Raw genomic sequence first — 12,692 nt, 5'->3', positions numbered from 1 at the left:
TCTGCTGGCACTCTTGGCTTACCCCCCATTCATCCTTGCACCCCAGATCCTCCTCCCTGCAAGCTCTGAGCTGGAGCTGCTGGTGTCCCCCCAGTGTGGCTCCAGCAGTCACTCCTGCTTGGGCATCCCGAACAGATGCACGGAGGTTTCAAAGCCTCGCTTTTTCTCAGGGATGCTCATTTCCATTCAGACCCAGAGGCTCACACACTTCCCTGCTTCCAGCGGCCCTGGAACCCAGCAGCTTGTCAGATAATGACACTGAGGATTCCCGGGGGATCCCCTAATGCAGCAGATCACAGAAACACAGCAGACGGCCACGAAACATCCTCTTGGTTCAATGGAACTCCCGGCAGAGCGGGATTTCCCTCCTCTCTGCTGGCTCGGGAGGATTGGGGTTTACGCCGTGTGATCTCCTAACGAGCCACCATTGTCACTAATTAGGCAGGGAAGCAAGGATTTCATTAACGCTTGTAACTCGAGTCACACGAGCGCTAACAGTCCGAACAGGAATTAGCAGCGGTGCCCCGTCCCACTGCAGGCAGCCCCGCGGGGCTCCCAGAGCTGGGCAGGGGGCTGCAGGCTATGCTCAGGAACATCAGCAGCACCGGGGCAGCCAGCGGTGGCACAGCTGGAGGGACGGCCAGGGCAGCATGGCACACCAGGGGGTTTATCAGCACACCTCAGCGTGAATTCCTGCACCCCAACGCCTTCTGCCAGCAGGGAAGGCAGCCCTGGCTCCAGCACCAGGAGTGGGGCAGAAACTGGAGCCAGGAACTCGGATTTCCTGCTCTCCCAGTCACGGCCAATCCCCACAACTGCCCCCATCCATTTCCTCCACTTCCCCGATCAACACATTGGGAAAAGTTTTCAAACACACAAGTCTGACATGCAAAAGTCGAAATCCATTTTATATTGTGTGCGTGGGTGTATATATATATATATATATATATGTATATATATATATATGTATATGTATATATATGTATTTATATGTATATATGTGTGTTTTTATATATGTATATGTGTGTATCTAAATATGTATACGTGTGTATATATATACACACAATATATGTATATGCCTAAATATACACACACAATATATGTATATGCATACATATATACACACATATAAATACGCTATATATACTATGTTTATATTTGTATTTATTTATATAGTTATGTATAGTTATATACATTTAGTTATGTACAGTTATATATATTTTATATATATGTACAGTTATATATACATATATATATATGTGTATATATATACATAGCTACATATATACACTACTATATGTATATACTAACTATATATATACACTATAACTATACATAACTATTTATATTTACATATAAATATATATATATTTATATATAAATGTCTATATATAGTTCAGGTTTGTTTACAGTTCCATGGAGATAGGCTGAGACCTAGCTCAGAGAATATATTTATAAATATACATATATATTCACTATATATATTTATATATGGTGTATATATATACACTATGTTTATATATGTATTTATTTATATATAGTTGCATGTATTTATATATAGTAATACATGGTGTATATGTATTTATACATAGCAGTGTATATATACATTTATACTCAAATATTGAGATGTAGTTCAGGTTTGTTTACAGTTCCATGGAGATAGCCCTGGAGCTGGCCCGGAGAACCCACAGCTTTGGGAACACCTGCTTCCACAAGACCAAGAACATTCTGCAAGTGCTGCTCAACCAGTTTAGGTAATTCTTGCACACTCTGTGTGACAGAATTCACCGTACAGGAGCTGACCGAGGTGTTCAGGGGATGCTCTCAGAAGGGAGGCTCTAACCTGGGCTCTCCATGGATTTCAGCAGCACTGAGCTTCCCTGCCCAGCCCCTGATCTCAGCAGGTTCTGGAGTCTCCTCCTGGCTGCAAAGCTGTGCTTCACCAACCTGGTCAATCAGCAAATTTCCAAAGCACGGAATGCAGAATCAGCCTTCCAACAATAAATCCATAGGTTATTCTCAGAGGTAATGAGTACATTTCGTTGGAGAATTGTTCAAAAGGTTTCTCAGGCACCACAGTTTTTTAGAGGCATTTAAAGAGTCAGGCGGGAGTGCCTGTTTCCTCTTTCCTAGGTAGCTTCAATTTCAAGTTAATAATTAGTTCTTTTTAAAACTTTATTAAACCAGACTGCTGCTGCCACAGTGAGCCCTTCTCTGCTCCCCTTGCTCTGGTGAGAAGCACCTTTCTCAGATGTTTAAAGGACATCCTCCTCCCCAGCTTAGCAGTTCTGAGAACGAGTCATTAGTTTGGAGGACCCAGCTGCCTCTGGTGTGACACCAATGTCCCTGAAAAGTGCCTGCTAAGGGCTAATGAAATTAAACTGGAGCGCATGCCACTCTCTCAAAATAGCATTAACACGTTCCCTTCTTTGAAGAAGTATTTTTTACATCACGAATGCTTTTTAAAGCTACACTGGGAAATATTCCCCTTTAGTGTGTCACTTCTCCAGTAAATGGTAATTAGGAGTGCTCCAGCAGACTGCCCCCATTGCTTACTGGAGCAGAACATCCAAGCTGATGGCACCACTGCTATGAATCTACTGGGGAGAAGTCTCAACAAAGCTCTGCAAGGTGCTGCTGTACCCCAGCCCTTGCTAAAGCCATAATCCCCCAGTGTACTCCTCTTTCAATAACTGCTCCACTGTGGATGTGTAGCTGAATTGTTACTAATCATTCTAGAGAAGGGAAAATAAACAAAAATAATCAGTAAGACTTAAAGTTCCACAAGGCTGAACACCAGACAGTGAAGTATATAAACCTCTGTCAACAAAAGATATAAAATCCCTCAAGTCATAATTCAGATCTCTGGGCATTTTTGCAGAGCAGCTCTGGACTAGCACCTGGCTTTAGGGGCCCTATCAATGCCATAAAGCAACTCAATTTTCCAATTAAAATATACCCTGAAATAATGAGATTCAAGCTCCTCTCCCTTCAGATGCCACCTGAAATGCTTTTGTGCAATGAAATGACTCTTAAATATTTAAGCAATGCGAAGCTGCACAGGACATGTAAAATGCTTTGTTGCAATTCCTGCCATTTGGAGATGGACACGTACACCCAGAAGAGCATCCCACCAAACTCTTCTGTCTCTCTTCATTTCACTCCAAGCTCTGCTGGTTTTAAATATGAATCAGTGTAAAAGAAAACACCCTTCACCTCAGAGCTGAAAAACTGCATTCCATTTACCATGGAAAATAGATCCCTGGGAGAATGCATCCCAAATTCTGGGTTAACACAAAACTCAGAGTGATTCCAGCTCTGGTTTAGGTTTGCAAGTTTTGATATCTTCAGTTCCTCATTATGATGTCACTTGTGTGTGCGATGATGCCACCACACTGCAGTGTCAAGAACTAATGAACCAACAATTAAGTACAGAACTCAGGGTAGTAAATGTTATTTCATCATATGGTAAGATGAAAATGTCACTGTCTAAAAGCAAACAGTAACTGCTTGAAAACGTTACTATTTTTGGTTATTTTGGTGCAGCTGAGGGCAGTGCCAAGCTCCTGGGAGAGGTTTATTCCCTAGGGAGCCTCTTTCATGCAGAACAGGCAGAGTTAGTGTTGAAGATGTCCCTTTTTCATGACCAGTTCCTCCAAACTGGCTTTGTATATTGAGATTCCAAAGCACTTACACAGATGTTATGACCATAACAACCTTCTCTAGCTCTGCTGCTGCTCTTCACTGCATCCTCCTCCAGGTCCTTCAGCTACTGCCAGCACCACCCAACACAGCCCCACTGTCAATACTCATTAGGCAGTACAAGCTGTCCCAGCTCATGGGTTTAATAGCTTTCCTCACTGCATTTATCCTTATCCAATTTGTAGATTTATTATTGCTCCTAATTATCCATTGTGTTGGGTTGATTTGTTTGCTGGACACTGATTACACCCGCCATCCCTCCAGGTGCAGGAGCTGCACTGCAAAATCTCTGCTAAGAAGCCTGAAGGGAAGGAAAAGCCACTCCTGTGTTACACCTCTGTTCTCTAATCAGGATGTAACAACTTCATCCCCTTTCTCTTCACTTCTCCCGCTCAACAGCTCCTGTAAATCAGGTTATCTGCTGGTTCAGCACCTGGCAGAGTGGCTCAGAGCTGACCTGCTGCCCAGGGACAGACAGCACTCAGCACTGCCACCCTTCCGCTCGGCCCTGTGCTGTGCACAGCTCTGCCCAGCCAAACGTGGCACAACCTGGCATGAGAAACAGCTGGCAGGATCCCTCTGTGGTCAGTACCTGGAGAAGTATTTGGAGCTCCAAAAACGTGGCACAACCTGGCATGAGGAACAGCTGGCAGGATCCTGTCCTGGTGAGCACCCGGAGAAGTATTTCCAGCTCCAGAGCAAACAGCAGTGCACCTCACCCCTGCCACACCAGCCATCCTCCTGACTTTACTGGTGCTCCTGGGCTGATAAATGCACAGATACAGCATCAGGATGCTGAATTAAGACAATTTAAGAACATGGATAAATTCACATATACAGTACCAGGATTCTGATAAAGACACAATTTAAGGACATGGATAAATTCACAGGTACAGTACCAGGATGCTGAATGAAGACACAATTTAAGGACTTTGATAAAGTTACATATATAGTACCAGGATGCTGAATTAAGACAATTTAAGGACACTGATAAATTAACAGAAACAGTACCAGGATGCTGAATGAAGACAATTTGAGGACACTGATAAATTAACAGATACAGTACCAGGATTCTGAATGAAGACACAATTTAAGACCACACTTTCACTCGCCATGATTTGTGGCTATGAGGTCATTGAGACCAGTCTGCTTCCCTCTTGCCAGAGAAGATTTGTAGCTATCCCACCCCCCAAGCGATGATCACATGCTGTTTCCTTCAGCTCTGCATGTTGCAATACCTCAATGAATAATATACAATATAAGGAGCAGAAAATAAACAAGCCCACTGTGCCTGGGGATAATGTGTGGTGTGTTTTTCTTTAGGATTATTAAATGTGAGTGCATGTCACAGGATGTAGGGCTTGCTCTGCTGGGAGCCCAGGAGGAGGAGAGCACACAGCTCTCTCCAGGCAGGCAAATGGCCATGGAGAAGGTTAAGGGGGCCCCCAGGCAGCCCCAGCATATGCACTGCTATTCCCTGGCTGCTCTGCTCTCTGTCTCCAGACACAGACACTCCGTGGGCTCCTGCTCACACTCCACCCCTTCCACACCTCAAAGTTGCACTGAAGACATCAGATTCCCACCAGAGAAAGGGAAGCTCCATTCTTTGCCAGCCTTTCACCAGCCCTCTGCTGATGCCTTCAGTTTGAGCTTTCATATTTTTACATTCTGTACTGCCTTAGTGTGTAACTCTGAACTCTGTACAAAGTGTCAGCAAGTTCTCCTCACAGTTCAGTCAGACAGAACAATCCTTTTCCAGCCCCAGAACCAACCTGGGTCAGACTGTGCACTCCAGATAAATGTTCCCAAAACTAAAGCAAATCCTCTCTGTCCATAACAGCAAGTCACACAGGCAGCTACCAACATCCCACATTGCCATCCCTGTCTCCTGCACCTCTCAGCCAGACTCATTTCTGAGCAAAGAAACACAGCCCCAGATTTCAACAAGCTTGTTGCTCTTCAACTGGCTTTTCAGGAAAATAGAGTGACAAGGACCTACAGAGAGTGATCCCCACTCCCATTCACCCAACAAACACCCAGCTCACTGCCTCTGCATTTCTTCTTTCACCACAGCTATGTTTGTTATGTGCAAAAGTATTCTGTTTATACTACTTTGTGTAAAGGGATTTTCAATAGAAGGGAAGTAACAACATCAGAAAATACTTCTAGCACAGAGGTTTCACTGAGTAAACAGGTGTCTGGGAGATTATCTCGCCAATTTAACCAAAGCTGCAAACACCACAACGCTTCTGGGATGACTAAAATCCCCCTTTTTCAAATAAAAGCCTTTTATCTGCCAAGCGACACTTCCTGTTCTAAAGGCTATTCTCCTCGGTGGTTGTCAACTATGTATTAATCTAATTCATATAAGCCTTAGAAATAAATTCTTTCATGTGCAGAATCTTTTGGGAAACTGATTCCCTGAGGCTTTAGAGAGTAATTGTTGCTTATCACCGTGGAAATTTCCACTGAATTTAAAGCCTGGTAACAAGTTAAAAAAAGATACATCAAATTTTTCAGTGATTAACAAGTTTCCCAGTCTTTGTCATCCTCAAAGGATTTTCATCTGATCGGTAGGGAAATGGCTAAAAATGAAAATAAAAGGGAAGCGATCTGACCCAGTAAGGCAGCTCCTGTGTTCCCACTCCTGTCCAAAATAATGGCACTGACTTCTAACAGTCCCTTGCAGGCAGCAGCAATATCAAACACCTTGGGCTTTATTTAAAGGAAAAATGTGCTGCCAAAGACAAACACTGCTTAACTGCAAGTGGATAGTTAAACCCTCCCTACAGAGCTCTCCTAACAAAACCACTCTGTGTGTGGGAGAGGCAAGCTCTGCCAGAGCACTTACAGAAAAGAAAGTAATTGAAGTTTTTCTGCATTCAAACTCCATGCTTGCGTAATAAAAACCTGATTTTAAAAGCGCCATAAAGCAGAGAAGTTTTCTGATGCCTGGCTGTCTGTCACAGCACAGAAACAGCCCTGCTAAAGCAGCACTTTTGTACCTTGCTGCACACCGTGGGCCTGTGATAAACGGCACTGCAGACACGCTGAAAACCTGCCCGTGACAGGGGCTTTCAATCCTCCTCACAGCATGCAAAGAGGAAAATAAGGTATTTCAGTGACTAGGAGCAACCTTCATTGGGATCAGCTTCAAATCAGCTGAGATCCATCCCACGTCCCCAACATCTTTGTGTGCCAGAACCACGCCCGGCCAACCTCCTTACCTGAGGATGAACTGATCCACGGTGGAATTGTTGGCAATTGTCACATAAACATTGACAACCTCGCCCTGTTTGACGGGCTTGGAGGGCAGCCACACCACCACGTTGCTGTCCAGCCGCAGCTCCGTGAGCTGGGAGGCCTCCTGGCCGCGGTAGAGGCTGACAGAGCCAATCCTCTGCAGGTGGGACATGCTCTCGTCCACACCACCATCCTTCCCGGGCCGGATGGCGTTGCCCTTGCGGAGATCCTCGGCCGTGCACTCGCCCTTCTCGTCCCCGGGCTGCACCGTGTAGTAAAGCTCCACGGGGCTCCCCTCCAGCTGCTCCGCCGGCTTCTTGCGGCCCGTGAGCACCGTGGGGGGGCTGAACCAGCTGGGCAGCAGCTCCAGCTGTGCCACGCAGAGCCCCAGGTCCCCGCGCAGGCGGCAGCTGCCGCGCACCTCGCGCGTCTCGCGGAAGGCGAACACGCGCAGGCAGGGCAGCCGCTCCGCGGGGCTGTACTCGTCCCAGTCCCTGCCCACGATGTAGAACAGCACCTGCACCCGCGGCTTGCTCAGGTAGATCTTGCTGCTCAGGATGTAGGCCTGCAGCTTCCAGTTGTACGTGAACTTGTTGGCGGATCCAAAAGAGCTGGAAGTCAGCAGGAGGTCCTGGGGCACCGCTTGCTCCACCGAGAAGGGGCCGTAGCTGGCGTTTAACACGGGCGGCCTCTTGGCTTTGTAGGGGAAGAAGGACTCCACCCTGGACTGCAAACTGGAGTTCCTCATGAAGTCCTGGTTGGCTTCTTTGAGGAAGAAAGATGTCTCGGCGTTGAAGAGCCGGTAGCTCACAGGTAGGTACGTTGGTAATGAAGAAAATCGCTGATTATTGTCCAAGACCCCTCGGCACTCTGTCACTAATAAAAGAAAAGGTGAGTTAGGCCAAGTCTGCTTGCAGACTCAAAGGGACAGTTAGCACAGCTTCAGTGCTGAGTTACGGACAAGCATTATTCCATGCAAAGAACATTTACAGGGTAGCTGCATGTTTAGATACAAAATAATTTTTTTCTCCATTACATTTGCAAAAGAAAATATAATGTATCATGTCAGGAGAGCCCGATGACCAACAGCCCCAGGGCTGCTAGTCACCAGCCTTGCAGGAACAAAGGCAGCTTCCCTTCTAGGTGCAAAGAAACTGCTTTTCTAAGGACACTCAGACAACCATTTCACGCTCTCTGTCAAATAACCTTGCTCTTGTATTACTGTGCCAGAAACAGTCCATATCTCTGTGGCAAAATACTGTCAATCTCCTATGTTCTTTAAATGCAGATGGGCATTAAAACCCAGAAATATTTCAACAAGTACCAATATGTAAGATGCACACAGAGTGAACCAGCTGAACATCAGATCCCTTTTGACCTAAATGTTTTCCTGTTAAGATTAACAACACACTGCTGAAAGGCAAATGTATTGTCTAAATTAGGGTAGATAACAGTGGAGAAGGGTTCAAATACACGTTGATTATGTCATACAGCTTACAACTCCTCTCTTTAACCCCTGCTGAAGGGGTTGGCCATAGGTACAACAGGTAAATGCATTTAGTGCTGGACTTCTTGAGTATTGATAAAACAGAGCTTGCCCTCAGTTTCTCAGGGAACCTCATCAGAATCAGGAGTTAAGGTTCTGTGTATTAAGGTTCTGTGTAGGTTCAGCTCTTTAAAGAATAAAGGTAACCACAAGGACAACACAGAATGCAGAGATTCATCTGGAACCCAGAACACCTGAGGATCCCAGAATACCCCACAGACTCTGCCTCACCACCTTCCTCACCAAGGGCTGCAGCCTGGGGAGCTCTGCAAGTCACATTTGCTGCTCTGGCATGTGTGGCTGCTAACGTGCTAATTATGCAGTCAGATTTAATTAAAAGTTTTCAAGTAAGGAATAAACAATCGATATCTGTCATGACACCAAATGGCTGCTGACAGACAACCCCACTGCAGCCCTGCAGAGTGTGCAATGCCAGAGTGCAGGGAATGAAGAGCTTGGCGAGGCAGGTGTGAGGTAATTAAGAAAAGAAGGAGACAAATGTAGAGGAGGGGGAAATCAGAACTCTCAAAGGACAGCAGCCATAAATTTGAAATAAGGAATTAAGATGTGTTCACTCATGTTTAATTCATGAGCCACCATGGAACTGCTCTCCTAACTGAGCAAACTGCCATGACTGGACAGAAATTGAAACAAAACAAAATGAAAAGGTAAAAAAAAAGAAAAGAAACAGTGAATTAGCAGCACAACACCCTCTGTGTCAGGCAGAATCACATTTAAAACATAAAACACTGTTTTAGCTCACTGTTACAGCCCTGCAAGGCTCCAGTCCTTGGCACACAGTTTAATTCTGCTGAAAAAGATGTTACAAATGCCACCTCCTGAGCTGATTGATTTCCCTTACCTGAGTCTGTCAGGATTCCATCCCTAAGTGCTCTAACACTTGTAAAAGGAATGCAAGGAAGATCCACTTTGGACCAGGGACCTTTCAAGGGAAGAGGAAAACCTACAGATTTCTTTGGAGTTTCCTCTCTAAGCCCCTTCAGCCACCCTGGATGAGCCTGCTGGGATCTGCTCACCTCCCAGCAGCCCTCTACAAAAAGCAGCCACTGACACCCTCTGTGACAGATGCCACCATGGTTTTCAATTAGAACACCTGATTTGCTAGAGAAGAGTTCCTTGGAGGCCAGTTTGGCAGCTGAGTTTGACTTGGTGACTGGTGAGAATTTCTTCCCTAGGTGTCCTGCTGCTCAGGCGTGGTACCAGAGGGCAGGGCTGTGCTGAGGGGAAGCACAGGAACACTTGGTGAAGGAAAGCACCAACTGGTTTAAGCTCACAAGTTTTCTGAAGGGTTTCCATGACCAGGGATTCTCCAGACGCGGCCCCACTGCTCCTGAGGGAATCCCTGCCTTCCACAGAGCCACACAAATCAGAAATGAACTCAGCAGGCTGCACAGACAAGTGAAGTCCTGTGATTCCAAAGGGTTGCTGGTCAGGATCTAAGCTTGAGGCTTAGCAGCTGTTTTTGTGTAATTCCCAGGACTTTTGCTGCAGCACATTATCCTCAGACAGACAGTGGGCTCATTTTTGCAGGCACTTCATTTATCCTGGGCTAATCACATGCATGAGGTATGCAGGACTTGGCCCAATATTAAGAAAAGCAGTCATGCAACTTCTGCCTTAAGAAGCTGAACACAAACAGCAAAACCCATGTGGCCAGACTGACAGCAGAAAATAAAATCTTCACTTTTTTTTTATCGTAGTCAAAAGATTTCCACCCACTTTCATACCATACATAATGGATTCCTATATTTCTATACTGAAGGCTGTACTTTACACAATTTATTTCAGCACTTTAAGCTTTTTACTGATAAAATTGGTAGTTAAAATTGTCCATTTTATTTTTAGAATACCAACACCATGCATCAGCAACTGCAGGCCATCACTTAGGGAATTTGTTCTATTCTCTTCATCTCTACCCAATAACTTTCACATCCTGGTATAATTAATTACCTGCATTTTCAGAGAATACTTTTGTATGCTTAATAAGCTCAGTTTCAAAGTTCTTTAATTTATCAGAGAATCTATTTAAACAAGATGCCATGGGTTTTCCTGAGTTTCTCAGCACAATTTATTATTTTAAATAACCATTAAGCGGTGTTTACTTTATCTACATGAAAAACCAACTTTTAAAAAGCAGCTCTGCCTATCAGTGCTTTCAGGTGCTCTAGAACAGATTTTTGCATTTTGAAATGCTTTACCCCTTTCCATCACCCAGCAGGAGTCACAGCTGCCCAGAGATGAAGTCCTGCATGGAAGAGGTTAACAACCATCAAACAAAGCCAGCATTAGCCAAGAACAAAAGCGAAGGCTTACAAGTAATTATTTCTTCTTTGTAACAGCCTGGTGACTTTTTAATCCTTCTTCTGGCATCATATGCCTCTACAGCACTTCATCTGAACCCAAGCAGGCATCTGCTAAGCACATCACTGGCTCCAGTGTGACAGAGCAGCTTGAATTCCTGCAACCCAGTGAGCTCATTGGATGGGAAACAGCAACTTCTGATCTGTGGTATTATTATTAGTTCTTGGATTCCAGCATAAGAGGAATTTTCTTTGGGGGTATTTCACATGGAGCTGGATTCACTGGAACAGTCATAAAAGCTTAATATCTTGGAGCTGCTCTTTTATGAGCTTGGTTTGAAGTGACTTTCTTTGGGCAGGGAATGAAGGGCTTAGCTCGTGGGTGGGAGATTACTGGCCAATGGCCACGGATCTTCAGTGCCTGGTGCTGGATGAGCCTCTGAGCCTTCAAGACAACCATCTGCCTGTCCCCCCAGCCAGGAGGTTCTGGGCCAGGGAAGTCAGTGAGGAGCAGAAGACATCTGCCCATGCAGAGGAGAGTGATGTGAGAAGCCTTCCTGCACCTTGTCTGCCCTCAGAGGCACATTTATAATTGTCCTTGCAGGAGGCAAGGCAGAGGAGAGGAGAAGAACAGATTCCAGTGCCTGTGTGTCCTCCTGGAACCCCAGCACAGCTGGAGCTCCCACCAAGAATTCTGTAACTTTTAAGGCAGGATCTTCTCCCTCCTTTTTCCTACAGCTTTACCACTACCTTTCCTCCATTCCTGAACCCAGCTATCATTGAATGATACACCATATTAATTTTAATTTTTGTTCCACTTCCATACCACCAGAGTTTTAAGAAACAAACCCCACCTATATTATTCATAGCACCACCATCACCTAAAATCCTGCAAATGCTGTAAATTACCATCCCTGTTCCTTCAATGGACACCCATTCCCACCTGCCCCTGCACCCAGATGAGCAGCTGACACAAACTATGCCCTCACAAAATCCCCATCCTTGGATTCTCTTCTGACTCCATCTTCCCCTACAAACCTGTCCTGCTCCTGCAGAGCAAATCACATATTCCAGCTCAGGAACTGCAGAGCAGAATGAAAGCAGGGAAGATTCACTTCAATCAGCACAAATGCTTCCTTCACCCAACATGTCAACAGCTCTCTTTGCTGGTTCATTTTCCCTTAATTTTCTGTGCCAGCACCACACTCGGTCACATTTAGGGACTTCACGGTGTATGAAATCTTTGTAGCAATGTTTTGCTGAGAACTAGAGCTCAGCAAATACATTCACTTAGACCTCAGGATGACCTTAGCTGTACTCTCATCCCTTCCAAGCTCCCTTTTCTTACCTTCTAGAAATAGGAGATTTTGCTGATGGGAAGGCTGAGTGGAATCTTAAACCAAACAAGCTCAGATTGAAGATATGGAACAGATTTTGGACTGTGAGGTGGATAAAATACGGCAACAAAGGGAGCAGTGGCTCAACCATGTCTTCCCATCCAGATTCCCCCCTGACAGGCACAACTCAGACTCTCACTCCCCTCTGGGTTAAAAGTGCAGTTCTGTGAGCATCCCAAAGCATCAGCTGGGGACCTGCAGAAGCCACAGCTCCCCACGTGTGCCCACCAGAGCTGCCTCCCCTCCTCGGAGGGACTAATTGCACACAGGCAATGTCAAGTGTCAAATGCTTATGATGACCAATTTGTGAAGCTAAAAATAAGCTCTGCAAACCAATCTGGCCAAGAAATCCACAGAGCAAACATTTGAGGGAAATTGCAGCCTATTATCAAATGTTCTGCGAGCACCTGGTGAGGGCAATTTCATCAAACAAAATGAATGCTAACAAAGCTATTTCAGCAGTTCTTTTTTGAATCCAGAGCT

General features: G+C 45.3%; 1 protein-coding gene across 1 annotated transcript in view; it reads right to left on the bottom strand.

The window, feature by feature from the left end:
- Nucleotides 1-7,708, bottom strand: part of TMEM132C (transmembrane protein 132C) — a 111,062-nt gene extending 103,354 nt beyond the window's left edge. The window contains exon 1 of the mRNA XM_058816851.1: nucleotides 6,930-7,708. Coding sequence (XP_058672834.1) covers nucleotides 6,930-7,693 — 764 coding nt within the window. The 5' untranslated portion in view covers nucleotides 7,694-7,708. The remainder of the gene's footprint in view (nucleotides 1-6,929) is intronic.
- Nucleotides 7,709-12,692: the final 4,984 nt, after the last annotated feature.

This window comes from Ammospiza caudacuta, chromosome 18, assembly GCF_027887145.1.
Source record: "Ammospiza caudacuta isolate bAmmCau1 chromosome 18, bAmmCau1.pri, whole genome shotgun sequence".
NCBI classification, from domain to species: domain Eukaryota; kingdom Metazoa; phylum Chordata; class Aves; order Passeriformes; family Passerellidae; genus Ammospiza; species Ammospiza caudacuta.
This window is presented reverse-complemented; position numbering and strand designations above follow the sequence as displayed.